This window comes from Taudactylus pleione, unplaced genomic scaffold (genome assembly GCF_031769625.1).
Source record: "Taudactylus pleione unplaced genomic scaffold, aTauple2 ptg000410l, whole genome shotgun sequence".
Lineage (NCBI taxonomy): Eukaryota > Metazoa > Chordata > Amphibia > Anura > Myobatrachidae > Taudactylus > Taudactylus pleione.
The window spans coordinates 174448-193435 of record NW_028284812.1 but is presented as its reverse complement, the minus strand read 5'-3'; the positions used below and the strand labels follow the sequence as shown (position 1 = coordinate 193435).

The following is an 18988-nucleotide window of genomic DNA, read 5'->3' as shown; positions in this document are numbered from 1 at the left end:
GGTAACTTTTAGTGGAAGCTGTAGCCTCTCTAGAAAAAAATAAATAAAATAATCACATCCAAGTTCTCCAAACCAATCAGACCTGCAGTCTTAATGCTGTAGCAACACAAATGGTTTGCTGCATCATGACCTGAGTGTAAGACGGAAGCCAACCCATATTAACCAGGTCGCCCTCATTGGCAGTGCCAGGGACGGCATATGCATGGTGCCAGTTCAATAATGACAAAACTGTGTGGCTGGATTACCTTATATGGAGTCTGTTCTATAAGGTCGGCAAAAATACGATCCTGGTGAAAGAGAGAGGGTGAGGGGTCATTAGAGGGTGACAGAGGTAGGGTAAGACCTGGGACATTCATCTTTTTAGTAGCACAAGGCGCACTTTTAAATGCCTGAGGCTGCTCACCTGATCCTTCAAATCCTTGTATCTTGCGACATTGCTTATAGTCAGCAAGTTCCCACCGAGGTATGTAGAGAAAACACTGTAAAACTTGATCATGGATTCCACAGAGCTTTTACTGGCTAACTCCAAGTATGCCTGGAATCACAAAGAGCAGCTCTGCAATCTCACATATAGGCTGATGGCCCCCCCATCCCTGCACAACTACTAATGAATCAGATACTGGAACAAAATGACACTACATGTCTCACCATTCCTGCTTATTGAGTCTTTAAAATCATCGAGACTCACCTTGCGGTGGGTGGGGAGAATGAGGATGTCATTTACGCCACCGAATGGCTTGGCCAAGTTAGAAATCTCATCCACCGTGAATTTCGTTTCCGGTAAATTAGATACGAGGATAATACATTTTTCTGCATCCTGTGAAGAGAAAGCGCTTACATTAAAGAAATCTCCCATATAGTCTCCACGGCAGGCAGGCAGATCTGATGCAAAGAGGAAACGTACCTTCATAGGGGGATCGGCAAGTTTATAGCGTTTGACAAAGCCAGGGGGAAGCTCTGAAAAATGAAAAGAAAGTCTCTGGGTTTGGCGATAGGACCACGGACTGAGCAAACACTTTCCTCGTCCCCCAGGCATGCGTCTGAGGAAGACTTTGTGCAGCTTTTGTTAGATCGATCAGCTAAAGGCAACAAATATGGGCAGGGGGCATGGAGGGCAACACTGCACTAACACTGTAATATATAGTTGCTGTAGTAATATACCTATGAAGCACTAATCCATTACATACATGCATGTGAGGGAACCACTCTACCCGAATTCCCAGCACTGAAGGGTCTATCTGCCACTACTGGTGTGAGGAATAGTAATATCTTACATCTGCTCTGTGTACACAAGAACTAGCTCCCAGGCTAGCCATCCGTTCTTACATCTGCTCTGTGTACACAGGAACTAGCTCCCAGGCTAGCCATCCGTTCTTACATCTGCTCTGTGTACACAGGAACTAGCTCCCAGGCTAGCCATCCGTTCTTACATCTGCTCTGTGTACACAGGAACTAGCTCCCAGGCTAACCATCCGTTCTCTCTTACATCTGCTCTATGTACACAGGAACTAGCTCCCAGACTAGCGAATTGTTCTCTCTTACATCTGCTCTGTGTACACAGGAACTAGCTCCCAGGCTAGCGATCTGTTCTCACTTACATCTGCTCTGTGTATACAGGAACTAGCTTACATCTGCTCTGTGTACACAGGAACTAGCTCCCAGGCTAGTGATCTGTTCTCTTACATCTGCTCTGTGTACACAGGAACTAGCTCCCAGGCTAGCGATCTGTTCTCTTACATCTGCTCTGTGTACACAGGAACTAGCTCCCAGGCTAGCGATCTGTTCTCTTACATCTGCTCTGTGTACACAGGAACTAGCTTACATCTGTTCTGTGTACACAGGAACTAGCTCCCAGGCTAGTGATCTGTTCTCTTACATCTGCTCTGTGTACACAGGAACTAGCTCCCAGGCTAGCGATCTGTTCTCTTACATCTGCTCTGTGTACACAGGAACTAGCTTACATCTGTTCTGTGTACACAGGAACTAGCTCCCAGGCTAGTGATCTGTTCTCTTACATCTGCTCTGTGTATACAGGAACTAGCGTACATCTGCTCTGTGTACACAGAAACTAGCTCCCAGGCTAGCGATCTGTTCTTACATCTGCTCTGTGTACACAGGAACTAGCTTACATCTGCTCTGTGTACACAGGAACTAGCTCCCAGGCTAGTGATCTGTTCTCTTACATCTGCTCTGTGTACACAGGAACTAGCTCCCAGGCTAGCCATCCGTTCTTACATCTGCTCTATGTACACAGGAACTAGCTTACATCTGCTCTGTGTACACAGGAACTAGCTCCCAGGCTAGTGATCTGTTCTCTTACATCTGCTCTGTGTACACAGGAACTAGCTCCCAGGCTAGCGATCTGTTCTCTTACATCTGCTCTGTGTACACAGGAACTAGCTCCCAGGCTGAACCAATTTACATCCTCTGCTCCACTAAATGAGCTGCTGGCCGAGATATGTCCAAAATATAAAGCTGTAAATTAAACGAAAACTCTATCATGATCTAAAACCACTGCACATAGCAACCAACCCAAGACGTTCAAAACAGCAAACAGGTTGAACCCGTACAATACCTTCTATTTTCTTAGCTGGCTCTTTCAAAGGTTTCTCTTTGTCCTTTTTAGCTAAAAATAGAAAATATATGCAAATATAAGATCAGAAGAATCTGTTCTCCGGCATCCCTTAACTGCAAATTTACAACAATCGATGATATGCGACGGGATTTGAAGCAGAAAAATAGTTTCAATAACCCAACACGCCAGATTATGCCTTTAAAACGAAAAGTTGCAACATTAAACTCCGCTGCAGAAATCGCCGGAAATGATTGAATTTGTGGAATCACTGCTCCCTAAATAAAGCCCAACATCTCCTGTCCAGTGACCTACTGACTAGGCCACACTTGCTGAATAGAGGAGAGACTGCTAAGTGCACTATAAGCTAGGGACGTATGGTGTAGAGATAACGTACCTATCTGAGAGGAGGGTTTAGCTGGAGTTACCGGAGCTCTGGGAACATGAGATGATAACGTGTTACTGGACACAGGCACAACACAAAGTCATTTTATGCAACAACTAAACAGAATAAAATGCAAAGAACAACTACAGAAGTTTTTAATCTTTACCTACGGCCGAAACCTGCATCTTTGGCTACAGCTTGATTATTACACAGATATAACACGGTCGATACTTACTTGAAACTCTTCAATTCCTTCTTCACTGGTTTCTGGAAAAGGCAAAACCAATAGAAATATTAGGATAATCCCTACAGGCAGCTGCGTGCTTGATACAGTGCATCAAAGTGTGGAGATGCTGGACCCTAACACAGACACTGCGCTGAAAGCTTTGCACGGGGGAAGGGATCACTTACTTTTTGCCCAACCAGAGAAAGGGTCACACGCTGCTGGTTTATCATCACCGGGGTGGTCTCGCTGAAATTAACTGCGGCTGTGGCTGCCTCCTTGAAGTTGGTTTCTATGAACGCCTTCAATACAAAAACAGAAACATGCAGAGTGTAAGGGCACTGTGGGTTCCTGCACAACCCTCCTATCTAGTGGTGGGACCCCTCCCCGAGGTGCTGTTATATCAGTCATTTATGCAGGAACAAGAACAGTGACTGTACAGAGAGTGGAATGTAGGAGTGTGCGTATAAATACTTTGGGCCGACCGACAAGGTAAGACGGCCACTTTACCTAAACAGCGCTTATTAACCAGTATGCAAAAGGTGAGTGTCAGCGCCTGCCCCCTTCGGCAATCCCTGCTTGGGTTGAAGTACCTCATTTTTGGAGCGGACAATGAGCACATCGCAGACTTTCCCGAACGGCTGGACGATTTTCAGGATATCTTGGTCAGTGTAGCCACTATCTGGCAGATTGGTGACGTGAATAACGTTACCTGCGTTGTTTTTATTGGGGAACTGAAAAGGAAGTAGAAATTCACGTGAAAAATGTTCAAGCTGAAGAGAGAGGACAATGTTCATGTGCATTATAAGCTGGCAGAAGACTCCGTTAATGTCATAAAATAAAGCCAGGGGGTAGATACCACCATACGTAGTGCTCCCCCTACCCCCTCTCCCCCCAATAGTTTCAAAGAAAAGAATTTAGGTATATTTAAAGTAAAATAAGAGAAACATTTTCACCAACATACAGTCTGTGGGACACTGCTGCTCACGGCCCCTTATCAGTAACACTAACTGGAACTGAAGATCCCGTCCCTCTATAAACCCTCCCACCTCAAACAGAGCCCCCGTTTGCATGAAGTGCCTCAGCGGAGCAGAACAGATTTTCTTCCTTTTATTCATAGTTTTTACTGGAATCTTGCGAACTAGGGGTCCCAGAAAGGGCTCAGTCACTTTAGAATGTGGCGTCAGTGGGTTTGTGGCACACACTTTCTGGGACACAGTTTTGGGGGGTCCACAGCCGAAGGCAAGAACACAGGTTCAGCCAGTGGACGCTGCTACTGCTGCATGCCCCTCATTAGATAGCTGGCAGACAATCTCATGGACGCAATTAGCAATAAAAATGAGTAATTACGAGTTTGGGCTAAGGGCAAACTCTTTTGTAGGCATCAGAGGACGGGGATATCCTTCGATATTCTGACATCAAGTGTCTTTGCAATAATGATCATTCCTTGTATGTCATTAGTGCCTTGAAGATCTCTATTGCAAAGACGACATCCAAAGAATGAAGAGATCCCTGGGAGACGGATGTCATAGAAATCTCGCTAGGCTGTTTTAGCTGGGCGCTGCGCCCTTCCTTCCTTCTGGAGGACAAAAAATGGGATTTTGGTACCTACCGGTAAATCCTTTTCTCTGATTCCACAGGGGACACTGGAGGTGCTTACGCTGGGGTACAGAGGCGTGAATAACTGGAGCTGGCACTTTAATTAATTTAGAAGTGTGTAACTCCTCCCCCTCTATGCCCCATCAGCCCTCAGTTTAGAAAATGAAGACCGAGAGGAGATGGAGAACAAGCGGAGTAATAAAAGGAGAGAAGAACACACAATAACTGAATCATACAACATATGTAACAAGCCGAACAGGCAGGCGAAGAGCGCAGAGGTGGGCGTCCAGTGTCCCCTGTGGAGTCAGAGAAAAGGATTTACCGGAAGGTACCAAAATCCCATTTTCTCTTTCATCCACTAGGGGACACTGGAGGTGCTTACTCTGGGGACGTCCCAAAGTTTTTCCCACGGGCGGGAGCGCTCTGCGGCACCTGCAGAATTAGGCGGCCAAACCGGGATGCCGAAGTAGCAAACGTATCAAATTTGTAAAACTTGACAAACCTGTAAACTGAAGACCAAGAAGCCGCACGGAGCAATTGTGACGTGGAGGCTCCTCTACCAGCCGCCCATGACGCACCCACAGAACGTGTGGAGTGAGCCGAAATGGACGAATGAGGCAGACTGTCGGCACTAACATAAAGCCTGATGAATAGTCAGCCGAATCCAACGTGCCAAAGTCTGCTTAGACGCTGGCCAACCCCTCCGAACCGCATCATACAGGACAAAAAGCGACTCAGACTTACGGAGGGACGCTGTCCTGGCAACACTGATGCGGAGAGCCCTAACCACATCCAAAGTAGAAGAACCACCAGAGTCCTCCACCAACGACAGTACCACAATAGGCCGATTGATATGAAAAGCCGACACAACCTTGGAGAAGAAGGCGGCTACGTCCGGAGTTCCGCCCTATCAGCATGAAACACAAGGTAAGGTGGCTTATAAGACAGAGCACCCAATTCTGAAACTCTACGAGCCAAAGCGAGAGCCAGGAGGAGGACAGTCTTCCAAGACAGGTACTTAAGATCAACCTCCTCCAAGGTTCAAACACGGGCGACTGAAGAAACAGAAGCACTAAGTTTAGAACCCAGGGAGCTATTGGAGGTACAAAGGGGGCTGCACGCGCAAGACCAGCTCCAGTTATCCACGCCTCTATACTCCAGCTTAAGCACCTCCAGTGTCCCCTAGTGGATGAAAGAGAAAGCACCCTGCCCTCAGTGCGCAGCGCACCGCTAAGACAGCCTGCGGGTGCAGTCTTCCCCCCGCAGGTCACAGTGACCCGCGGGTGGGGAAATGTGCGGTGACACGGTCACCGCCAGTGAATAGACGCTGGGCGCTAGCGCCCAGCATCTATTCTGTCAGTGGGTGCTGCCTGGCGTGTCTAAGTGCCAGGCACGCCCCCAAGAATGACGAAAAGGTGATGTGGCTTATAGACACGCCCCCCTTTTCGATGGTCACGCGCGCTGATGTGCCTTCTCTAGCTCCTGCGCCCTGCCTGCTGCCGGAGATAGAGTGAACACTACATTCAGATGGCTCCCGGATGTGATCTGTGAAGGTCACCAATCCCAACCTAGGTCTGTTACTGCAAGTGTTGCTGTGACCACTTTTTCAACGAAATACAGAGGACAGTACAACAATCATTATGTCGACCCTATGTCGGAGCCACCTTGCTGGCACCAGTAGGCTGACAAATGTAAAAATGCAACTTACAGCATTTTAACAGTGTCGCTAATATAACAATGAATATGCTGTAAAAGCAGCATGTTTAAAGTTATACTAGCGACACAGTTAAAATAACAAGAGATATGGTAAGAACTTACCTTTGTTATCTCTGTTTCTACGAAGTCCATAGGGTCCACAGGGTTGACCTTGGGGTATAGCTGGATCTGGATCCATGGGCACCACGCAGTTAAAGCTTTAGCTGCTCCCAGGATGCACTTGGGTCCGTACTCCTCTATACCCCGCCCCCGGCCACAGCACCTCAGTTGGTAAGCAGCCAAGGCCGGAGGAGGAGACTAAACAGAGAGAAGGAAGACTGGAACACACAAGAACCATACTCACAGAAATGGGAGACAGAAAACTGGTGACCAGCCACACAGCCCATTTGAAGCCAGGTGCGTCAGGGCGGGAAGCCCTGTGGACCCTATGGACTTCGTAGAAACAGAGATAACAAAGGTAAGTTCTTACCATATCTCTTGCTTTCTACTTCAGGGTCCACAGGGTTGACCTTGGGGATGTCCCAAAGCAGTACAACTAAGGGCGGGGACGCTCCTGTGCTGAAAGGAGTACCCGGCGCCCAAAGGATGCATCCTGAGAGGCGAAGGTGTCAAACGCATAGAACCTCAAAAACGTTTGAATTGAAGACCAAGTGGCTGCCTTACACAGCTGAACAGCAGAAGCGCCACGTCTAGCAGCCCAAGAGGGACCCACAGAACGAGTGGAATGAGCCTTAACAGAGGCAGGGCACAGGTAAGCCCTCCTGTGCATAAGCCTCACAAATAACGGAACGAAGCCAACGGGCTAACGTTTGTTTGTTGGCAGGCCAACCCCTCTTGTGAAAACCAAAGAGGATAAACAAGGAATCAGACTTCCTAACCGAAGCCGTCCGGTCTACATAAATTCTAAGCGCCCGGACCACATCTAAGGAAGTCTCACCAGCTGAAAGATCAGGGGACTGAAAAGCTGGCACAACAAGTTCCTGATTAATGTGGAACTTCGAGACCACTTTGGGCAAAAACTCTGGACGAGTGCGGAGCACCGCTCTGTCCTGGTGAAAAATCAGGAAAGGAGGGCGACAGGAAAGCGCCCCCAATTCAGACACCCTCCTGGCCGAAGCAATTGCCAGGAGAAAAACCGTCTTAAATGTCAGCCACTTGAGCTCCACCGCCTCAAGAGGCTCAAACGGAGGACCCTGCAGGACCCGTAGCACCACCGCCAAGTCCCAAGGAGCCACAGGAGGCACAAAGGGAGGCTGGATCCTGATAACACCTTGGAAAAAAGTGTGAACGTCTGGTAGTATTGCAATCCGCCGTTGAAACCACACAGACAAGGCGGACACATGAACCTTCAGAGATGCAAGGCGTAAGCAGAGATCCAATCCTGACTGAAGAAATTCCAAGATCCTAGAAACTCGGAACACCTGAGGATCATAATGTCTGGACTCACACCACTGAAAGTAAGTGTGCCACACTCTGTGATAAATCCGTGCTGAAGCAGGCTTGCGTGCCCTGAGCATGGTACCAATAACCGAACTGGAGAAGCCCCGAGACCTCAAGACGGCTGTCTCAAGAGCCACGCCGTCAAAGACAGCCGACCCAGATCCGGGTAAAGGCAGGGCCCCTGAGACAACAGGTCCCGACGCTGAGGAAGAAGGTACGGAGCGTCGATGGAGAGGCTCCTGAGATCGGAGTACCAAGGACGTCTGGGCCACGCCGGAGCTACCAGCACGAGCATGCCGCCGTCCTGCTTGAATTTCCGCAGAACCCGAGGAAGCAGGGATATCGGAGGAAACAGATACGCCAGGTGAAACGTCCATTTCACCGACAGCGCGTCCACCAGACTTGCGCCTGCGTCTCTTGTCCTTGACCCGTAAACGGGCAACTTGTGATTGTGACGGGAGGCCATCAAGTCCAGCTCCGGCAGTCCCCACCTGTCCACGAGTAGCTGAAACACCTCTGGGTGAAGCGACCATTCCCCGGGATGCACGTCGTGACGGCTGAGGAAGTCCGCCTCCCAATTGAGGACTCCGGGGATGAAGACCGCCGAGATCGCTGGAATGTGACCCTCCGCCCAAGTCAGGATACGAGACACCTCCGACATCGCTGCCTGACTGCGAGTTCCGCCTTGGTGGTTGATATACGCCACCGTGGTGGCGTTGTCGGACTGCACCTGTACCGCCCTTCCGTGAAGAGCGGGGCCGGACGACTGCAGGGCCCTGTATACTGCCCGCAGTTCCAGGATGTTGATGGGGAGAAGTGCTTCTTCCGCTGACCAACGACCCTGAAGCGACCAAGAGCCGGTCACTGCCCCCCAACCCCGGAGACTGGCATCCGTCGTGAGCAGGACCCAGTCCGGGATCCAAAATGGGCGCCCCTCGACCAGATGAGCTGTCTGAAGCCACCAAGCCAAAGATTGCCGAACGTCCGGAGACAACACCAGCACCTGAGAGCGGATCTGGTGAGGTAACCCGTTCTATTCTGACAGAATCAGCCCCTGCAGGGGCCGGGAATGGAACTGGGCAAATTCCACCATGTCGAATGTCGACACCATGGACCCCAGAACTCTCATAGCCGAATGGACCGACAGGTGGCAACGGCTCAGGCAACTGCGTATCCGCAGCTGTAGGGAGGCGACCTTCTCCGGAGTCAGGAAGATCCTTTGCTGACGCGAATCCAGCAGGGCTCCCAAATGAACCATCCGCTGTGATGGAATCAGGGAGGACTTTTTCCAATTTATCAACCACCCGTGTGCTTGCAGGCAAGCGATCGTCAGGTGGAGATGTTGAAGCAGTACCTCCGGGGAGCTCGCCAGCAACAGGAGGTCGTCCAGATACGGCAGCAGCCGTACATTCTGGTTCCGAAGATGTGCGGCCATGACCGCCATAATCTTCGTGAACACCCTCGGTGCCGTGGAGAGACCAAAGGGTAGCGCCCGGAACTGATAGTGGTGTTGAAGGATAGCGAACCTCAGATACCGCTGGTGTGAAGATGCTATCGGAACATGGAGGTAGGCGTCCTGGATGTCCAGGGACACCATGTAATCCCCCGGTTCCATCGCCAGAATGATGGAACGTAACGTTTCCATCCTGAACTTGGGAACTCTGAGGAATTTGTTCAGAGACTTCAAGTTGAGGATAGGGCGATGAGAACCATTGGGTTTCTGCACCAGAAACAGAGACGAATAATACCCCGTCCCTCGTTGTGATAGAGGAACGGGAACAATGACCCCTGCTTTCAGCAAGGACTCTATAGCCTCCTGAACCTGTAACGCCTTGGTCTTGTCCTGAGAAGGACTTGTGCAGAAAAACTGGTGGGGTGGTCTGTGCCGAAAAGACAGGGCGTACCCCTGGGAGACCACTTCTCGAACCCAGGCATCCGTGGTGGTATTGTGCCAGCACTGGGCAAATAGAAGAAGTCGGCCTCCCACTCTGAGGTCCCCCAGAGGGAGGCCCGTCCCATCAGGCCGCAGGTTTATCTTCCTGCTTGGAAGAAGGGCGCCGAGCACTCCAGGCTTGCTTCTTGGGTTTAGAGGCAGTCTTACTCGCAGACTGTCTCGGGAAGGACTGACCTTTCGCCTTACCCTGAACCCGAAAGGAACGAAAAGCCGAACTCCGAATCTTAGCAGGCAGTGCCGCCGAAGGGAGGAAGGCCGACTTGGATTTAGCCAGGGTGTCCACTATTTTGTCCAAGTCCGGACCAAATAGTAATTCCCCATTGAAAGGTAAGGCCTCCAGACCTTTCTTTGAATCAGAGTCCGCTCTCCAGGACCGCAACCATAAGGATCGGCGGCCAGACACCGCTGCAGCCGATACCCGCGAGGTCAGCAGACTAGCATCTAAAGAAGCTTCACCAATGTAAGAAGCAGCGTCCCTCACTTGTCCCAACAACGCCCGCTGGACATCCGGAGCGTCGTCTGGGAAGGTATCTTTCAATGCATTGGCCCACCCCTCAATGGCCTTGGCCACCCAGGAGATGGCCATGGACGGTCGGGCCACCGCCCCGGAGAGGGAGTAAATAGACTTTAAGCAAGTCTCAACTTTCCTGTCCGTGGGATCCTTCAGCGAGGATATCGACGGTAATGGTAAGGTGGCGCCCCGAGTTAAACGGGTGACATGGGAATCCACCGCCGGTGGAGTTTCCCATTTTTTACAATGTGCCTCAGGGAAGGGGTAATTAGAAGCCAACCGCTTCTGAGGAAGGAATCTCTTACTGGGCGCCTGCCAAGCTACCGCCATATGATCCGTCAACTGATCCGACAGGGAAAACACCGCAGAAGCCACCTTAGTTTTTTTGAAACTAGGAAACTTCGACCTAGGAACCGGTGCCTCATCCTCTATAAGAAGAATAGCTCGCACCGCCCTAACTAGTGCTCGCACATTAATGGACGACTTGGTATCCATTTCCTGGACCGAGGCGTCCGAGTCAGTGTCATCAGGGACCTCCCCATCATCTGAGGAACCCTCTGAGTCCGATACCTGAGCAGCCCGTGTCATAAGTGGGCGTTTTGAAATCCTAGAAGGAATGTCAGTCTGCAACATTGACTGAAAAGCCTGAAAAGGTACCACAGGCTGCTGCGGCACAGGGGAAGCCTGTATATACATAGGCAACCCCGCATAGGGACCTACTGATTGAGACCCAGGAGGACTCCGCAATAACTGCGGGACACCCGGGGAATGGGGGATGGTCGGCTGGGGCAACGCCCTAGTAGGGAGAGCAGTCGGGACCGACAGACGGTCCGCAATAGACACCAGCACTTGAGAAAACATCGCCCACGGTGGTTCCTGCACCAGAGAAGGTCTGGATGGGCCAGGAGCCACCTGGCATCGACTACACAGGCCATCCTGTGACAAATCCTCCCTATCTACTCCTGCAGAACAGCGTCCGCAGGAGGCCAACACCGGAGCCACTGAGCGCTCAACCTCCTCGTCTGACATGACAGAATATATTATATAGTCAAAAAATATATCTGGCAACAGGGCAGAAGAAAACGCACTCACCGGTGTGCTAAACAACAGCCCACAATACGGCACTGTGTAGCACACAACTGTATGTGACGGACCTCACAAATACGTGATTTATATAGGTGAGGTCTGCAGAAACGCCCCTCCCCCACACACCTGTAGGGCTTGTAGGAGAAGTAAAGGGATAGGTATAAGCTGACAGTAAGCGGAAAATAAGCACAGACAGGCAGCACTAGCAAAAGTCACATACCATGCATGAAGATATACTCACTGCACCTTTCCACTACAATCAACCTGCCCAGATTCAGTGTCTGGGAGGGCTATAGTGCTGTGTACACTGTCCTTAATCAGGGGAGAGGTACACAGGGGGACCGGTCCGCGTGCTCCCTGAAGATCTGCGCTGCCACTTGTAGAAAATGGCCCCCAGAGACCTCAGAGGAGGAGTGGCCGTGTAACTGCAGCTCAGCAACGCCAGACTCCGTGCTGAAAGGCGCGCTGAGCTGAGGGGAGGAGCCGCTGACAGGGAAGGCTTCCTCCCCTGGCTAGCATATTAACCCCAGGGCTTGCCGGTTCCCGCTTGCCATATATCCCTGGTGGTCTAGTGGTCCCACGGGTTATTCCTCCTCAGAGGGGGAGCCCGCCGCCACCGCTAGCGGCCCCCGGTCTGTCCCCTAGGACCGGGGGCAAAGGACTGCATGTGCAGGCAATACTCGCGAGCCGCCGCTAATCGGCGACTCGCGGCTTACCTTGTCCCCGGCGACTCCGGCAGCAGTCCAGGGAGGGACCCAGAGTCCGGCTAGTACGGACTCTGGCCTCCCGCCGCGATCCCCAGTGCAGTACTGGCGTCGCGGCGCCAGCGGGGAAGGAGAGCGGCAGCGTGGGCGTCTGCATAGACAGCCCGTCGCTGCCACACTAGAGCCTCTGTTTTAAAATAAAAATCTAACAGGCTCTTTTTTTTTTTTTTTAAATAAAAATAGAAAGCTTTTGGGGGCTGCTCCTGCAGCCCCCCTGCGCAGGTGACCCGACTCCGGCCGGGCACCAACTCAAACTGAGGTGCTGTGGCGGGGGCGGGGTATAGAGGAGGACGGACCCAAGTGCATCCTGGGAGCAGCTAAAGCTTTAACTGCGTGGTGCCCATGGATCCAGATCCAGCTATACCCCAAGGTCAACCCTGTGGACCCCCTATGGACCCTGAAGTAGAAACTTTAAGTTGCACTGATGCCAGCAACTGCGCTCCAACACATGGAGTATCAACATACTGACAGTCTTCATGAAATAAACTGATGCTAAAATGGGTCTCAACAAGGCAACAGCTGCTGCATAGCGATCGGTGTGTAACATGAAGCTAAAGCTGCCCCATACACGGTGCAATTTTTTGCACGATGTGGACGATTTAGATCAATCGTAACGATCAATCGTGCACATCGTGTGTTGATTCTGTGTGTTTACGATGCGCGTCCCCGTATAGCTGGATCGTATATAAACTGTAAGAATACGATCTATTGTGTACAGTGTGATACGATCATACGATAAGATGCATACATGTGTAACGATCAATCGTACACCATTTGACAACATCGTATGGAGAATTTCAAGGGCAATCGTACAACACATCTTACCAACAAAAATGGTACAGTGTATGGCCAGCAATACAATAACATTTGGTCCCAGCATTTATTTAACAGCATATGGTCAGGTTTCCCTAGATTGCAGGCAGTCCCGGATATCGAATGCCTGCTGGACCGTCAGCACTAAATCATTCTTTTCATGCGGTCTTGCAGAATCCTCCTTAAAGTTTTCCTCAATCGCCGGCTCTTCCTTCATTTTGGGAGGAGCACTCAGAATCACTGAACTAGGAAAGGGCCAAGGGAAAACCCTGTTTCTGCAGCTTCACTAAGAAATTGGTTCTCTAGAAACCCATCTATGAAAGAGAAGACTTTGAACCGATTTCACCAAAACCGGTCGTCTTGTAGCGTTGCTAAGGAACACGCCAAAACACTAAAGGTGTGTACACACTGGGCGATAAAGTGGACGACTGAACGATAACGATATCGTTCAGTCGTCCACTTTATCGTCCATTTTTATCCCCAAAAAGATGAACGATAACGAGGACGCGCGTTCCCGCCTGTCGTTCGTCATTATCGTTAATCGGGCTAACATGCAGCACAACCTGACGACCTTGTCAGGTTGCTGCATGTCAGGGAATGGGGGGAGAGAGCCCGGCGCTAAACGATATCGTTAATGATATCTTTCAGCGGCTGTGCTCAATGTCATGAACGACATTGAGCACAGCCTGCCGGGGACAACACTACGCGATATCGCTCAGGGAGCATATCGTGTAGTGTGTACCCACCATAAGACTTGTGGGGTTAACTGCTTAAGATTCAGCGGAAGAGGGACCAATCCCTTAGCCTAAAACCAGGGGATGTGTGAAGAGCTGCATGAGCTCACTAACACACTGCACTCGGGAATTGGCCAAGGCCGGTTCTTACATATCAACAGCTGAAGTGTGCAACCGAATACTGTTCACCACGCACAGTGTGCACAAAGCATCCATGCCAGAGTCCACTATGCAATTTAGCATAACATTTAACATGTCTCACAGAAGAAGCCTGGTCAGTCCTAGAACTACTTCCTATGTTCTGGATTGGAAAACGAGAGAAGACCAGCAGATAGAAAGACTACTACAAGTGTACAGACACAGAACCCACACAGCGTCAAAAGCCACCACACAATGCAATCCCACTCCAGCTAGAGACACTTTCCCTGCTGCTGGGAACATCGGGAAGGCTGGAGCTGCTGGCACAATGTCTGTATAAAGAGAAATAGTCACGGTGAAGTTCCATGCTGCCTGGAGTATGCATCTCTTCCAGGGAACAAACAGCTCTACAGTTGCAGCCATTCTGGAGGATGGACCCTTTCGCTCTGTGGTACTGGGACTGGAGCCCTCTTTGTCAAGGGACTGAAGCCTGCGACAGAAAAGCGCTACCAGAGTATAATCTTCTGCAAATATTAGTCTCTCCTAAGGCAGTGATTCCCAACCTCGGTCCTCAAGGCTCACTAACACTCCTGGTTTTAGTGATATCCATGGTTAAGCATGGATAGTTAAGTCAAAATAACTAAGTCAGCTGTGTTCACGTATGGTTATCCTTAAAGCCTGGACTGTTAGTGTGCCTTGGGGACAGTGGTTGGGAACCACTGCTCTAAGGTTTCAGAAAAAGTCACAGCAGGTAAAGGAGCATAGAGTTTGCCCAGGACAGAGTGCCCAGCAAAACGGGGATATGGAGAAGGGAAGAACACGCTTTTAGTATATTTAAATACCATGGCCCTTGTAGGGGCTCTTTATAGTTTTAGTGCCCCCCCCCCTCCCCCCCCCAAATAGGAAAATTTAGAGAGAGAGAGAAAAAAGAAATTGGAAAATGAACAAAGTCCCCACTTACTATTAACATACACAAATGTTAATGTAGAAGAACTGATGATCTTTGTCATCGGGGACATACAGGTTCTATCACACACATCAGACACAACCTTCACCCACTGGAGGGGATTACAGAGAATCCTTAGAGTGGGAAAGAGCTGATAGCAGAGAACAGCAGCGGGCTCACGCACGCAGTTACACGCTTTACATTATCTGGTCTGTTTATGGCAGTATATCAGAATCGGCACTCCTCAGTTACTGTCCTGTGAGAGCCTCGGCGTATGGCGGAGACAGCACACTACCACCCACGATTACAGAACTACGCTATGATTACCGAAGAGAAACAACTCTTACCTTATTCAGGGGGTTATGAGCCTCTGCAACTGGGGACTTGGGTGAAGCTTTCGGTGGGTTGGAAGCCTTTCGGAGAGAACAGGTCGGCCCCTTCCTGTAACTAGCACTGCTGGAAGTGGTCTTTTTGGCAGCTGTGCTGACAATTGGTTTCTTGACTGCCGCTGTGCTGGAGGTTGACTTCTTGGTGGTAGCGCTGTCAGATGAAGGCTTTCGTGCTGCACTAGTGACGACGCCGCCGCTGGGCTTCCTGGATGAGCTGCTGGCACTTGACGTACTGCTGCTCGGCGGTTTCACAGAGCTGCTGCCGCTCCTCTTTGTTGGGGCTGAGCTAGCGGTCGGCTTCTTAGGTTTGACATTAGCGATGGATGGCTTGGGAGGTAATTTCTTGCCGCTGCTTGCCGCCTTTGCAAACTTTGGTTTTTCCCCACTTTTAATTTTGCTTGCTTCGATGAAGCTTTGCACTGCCGCGTCTACAGCTTTCTTGTCTGCAATTAGATGCCACAGAACTTGTTACTAACCTGTACCCTCACTGCATAGGTTATATCATTCTCTCTACAGGAGCTTTAGACAAGCCACTTATTGGCTCACCGGGAGAAGCGCTGCTTGTTCTCGAGTGACCTCGTCTAGGTCTTCTTGGGGAGATCGAGCGACGGGGAGATCTTGTCCTCCTTGGGCTAAGCCGCGAACGACGTGGGCTGCGGCTTCTGGTTCTTACGGAGGATCTCGGGCTGCGTGAAAGCGATGTGCGAGTCCTGCGCCTGGAGGTCGACCTTCTAGATCTCCGAGGACTTGTGCTCCTGGACTTTGACCTCTTTGAGGGATCATCTTTGCCTTCATTCCTAAGTAATAAGCCACAAAATTAGATACTCTACCTCACATTAACACACACTTCGGAGGAGCATTAGACAACACAAGCTCGTTACCTTAGAGAAGAAAGGACCTGTGGGTTCCAGTCTGGATACCTATTTACAAGAGAAAAATACAATCATGTTAAACATAAAAATGAAGTCACCAATCAAATAAAAATATTTATATTACTTATGTATTTAAAATAAACATTTCTTGCTTCTAAATACAACATTTCAACGTATTTCTTGGATGTCGACTTAAGCTGCCCATCCACTAGGCGATTAATCCTAGCGATGGAGCGATAACGACAGTCGTTATCGCTCCATCGCTTGGTAATCGCCCGCAAATCGGGCAGCAAAAGGTTAAAAACGACCAGCGATGCGCGCGCTGGTCGTTTTTTAACATCAATTATCGCCCGAACATCACGGTCAACCGGACGACCGTCGTCAGGTTGCTATGTTCGGGGATGATTGATCTGTATACACTGAACGTCTGAACGTTCAGTGTATGCAGTTCACCCCACGGGAGACGACGGCGTCGTAATCGTGCCGTCGAACCCCGCATCATTAAGTGGATGGGTAGCATTAGAAGTGTAAAATGGAAGGACTTACTGTTGTCTGAGCTTCCGGCAATTCTCAATGTGGGAGGTGTTATTCTGATGTGTAATCCAGTCCTACAGAACAAAGGGAGGATGAAACATATGGTTATGCCGGACACACGCAACGGTTTCACCGCAGCGGCAAGAGTATAGGCACGTGACATGGAAAGTCAATAAGCACTGCAACAAGGCTATACGAAAAAAAAAAAAAAACTTATACTATGTTCAGATTACGGACAAAGTTACTTTTCCAAGTACCAACTCAATATAGAAGTGAATGTGATCACCCACCCGAACAGATTTGTATGACCGTTTTATTTACTTCATTCCATTAACAAACATGTAAAATGCGTTCTGTTGTGGATATTCCCAGGGAAAAATATATAATTTTATTAGAAAAAAATTTAGGCTGGAGAAAACAAAATAGAAGCCAGTGACAGTGTGCAAGTCTACAGGACTGTACATAGAAGCATGGTAAGAATGGCAGGGACCAGCTATGTAATAACAAGTACATCAGACTTTCTAACACGGAAACGCTCACAAGCTGCTCTCATTGGACGAGCATGTACGTTTAATGCTTGGAGTGACCTCTCTCAAAACCTTGAACACTTACCTTTTTCCAATAAACATAACCTCAAGTTAAGGCAGAATACTTTAATAATTACTATAAAAATAGATTAACAATAGGAGGGTGATGACAACTTGACAAAATCTTCTCCACTTGTCCCATCCGGCCCACCACTGACAGGGACTTCCTTGCTGGACCATGAAGGAAGAGACGTAGTCAGGACTTCTGGCCCATCCTTGAGGGGGGGGGGGGGGGGGGGGGAAATCCACTAGCGGCTTTCTTCTTGCACAGCAGAGGATGGTGCCAATACACTGCTGGCGGTCTTCTAATCACGCTGTTCTACAGCCAGGTCCCATAACAATTAAATCCTCCTAATAACTAATTTAGTGTATTCCAACTTTTTTTCTGAATAGGGAATATGCTCGGAGGAATTGCATTAAAATAAAGTTTCTAACTTTAATTCATCTGAAGGCTGACACACTAGCTTCCCCAAATATTTACTACGTTTCCTATAGACCTTGAATGCAACGTGCACACTTCATTAAGCCTGAATGTAGGATTCCACACCCCACCCCACAATTATGCTTGATACAGTAATTCCCTATATTAACCCTGAATGCAAAACACTCCCTACTCTCCATAACAGGTCTGAACATACACTCCTAATCCCAATATCAAGCATGAATGCAGTATGTCCTCACACCTGACCCCCACCACCACCACAGAGTGGAGCCCTACCTGCTACATTAAGCCTAGCCGCCTTAAGCACCCCCCTTTAGCAATACTGCGCATGGATGCAGTATGCCCATTATTAACCCTTCGTGCAGTATACGCTCTTCCCCCGGCCTCTTCATTTAAAGCACAGTGGGCTAGATGCAATTCTGCTCGATCCTGAATAGCCCTGGGAAGGAGCTCCCGGAGCTATTCAATTCACTGCGCTGTTTGGTCCGACTAAAGATTTCTTCTTGCATCCCCGAGGGTGCGAGGAGAAATCCGTCAAAAGTTCCGGCTGCACGGCTGTTTTCCTACTTAGCACGGTACTAACAGCCTCGCCGGGGCGGAGAACTTACCTTTGTTATCTCTGTTTCTACGAAGTCCATAGGGTTGACCTTGGGGTATAGGTTGGGAACCAAATCCGGGCATCACGCAGTTAAAGCTTTTAGCTCCCAGGATGCACTGGGTCCACTCTCCCAATAACCCCACCCCCAAGTCAGAGGCACCTCAGCTTGTAAGTAGCCAAAGGCCGGAGGAGGAGAGAAAAAGAGAGAAAACTGGAACACTCAATAACCATACTCACAGAAATGGGTGACGGAAAACCGGTCACCAGCCACACAGCCCATATGAAGCCAGGTGCGTCAGGGTGGGCGCCCTGTGGACCCTATGGACTTCGTAGAAACAGAGATAACAAAGGTAAGTTCTTACCATATCTCTTGTTTTCTACTTCAGGGTCCATAGGGGTCCACAGGGTTGACCTTGGGGATGTCCCAAAGCAGTTCAACCAAGGGTGGGGACGCTCCTGTGCAGAGAGGAGAATCCGTCGCCAAAAAGGAAGCATCCTGAGAAGCAAAGGAAACCAATGCCTAGAACCTTAAAAAGGTGTGGACAGAAGACCACGTGGACACCTAGTAAGGCAAAACAGCCGAGGCGCCCACGAGGGTCACATGGCCCGAGAAAAAACAAGTATCAACAACAGAAAGGCCTAGCCATGGGTAGGCCCCTGAGGAAGACATACGAGGACATCCAGC

General features: G+C 49.7%; 1 protein-coding gene across 2 annotated transcripts in view; it reads right to left on the bottom strand.

Moving 5' to 3' along the window:
* ZNF638 (zinc finger protein 638) overlaps positions 1-18988 on the bottom strand; it is a 52393-nt gene that overhangs the window by 21180 nt on the left and 12225 nt on the right. For both annotated transcript variants that reach the window (XM_088447020.1, XM_088447019.1), the window contains 13 exons: positions 16689-16750; positions 16152-16190; positions 15817-16067; positions 15229-15713; positions 3774-3914; positions 3369-3482; positions 3193-3224; positions 2970-3007; positions 2576-2626; positions 905-957; positions 689-817; positions 404-535; positions 246-287 (listed from right to left, as the gene is read on the bottom strand). In XM_088447020.1, the coding sequence (XP_088303146.1) occupies positions 246-287; positions 404-535; positions 689-817; positions 905-957; positions 2576-2626; positions 2970-3007; positions 3193-3224; positions 3369-3482; positions 3774-3914; positions 15229-15713; positions 15817-16067; positions 16152-16190; positions 16689-16750 (1569 nt within the window). The remainder of the gene's footprint in view (positions 1-245; positions 288-403; positions 536-688; positions 818-904; positions 958-2575; positions 2627-2969; positions 3008-3192; positions 3225-3368; positions 3483-3773; positions 3915-15228; positions 15714-15816; positions 16068-16151; positions 16191-16688; positions 16751-18988) is intronic.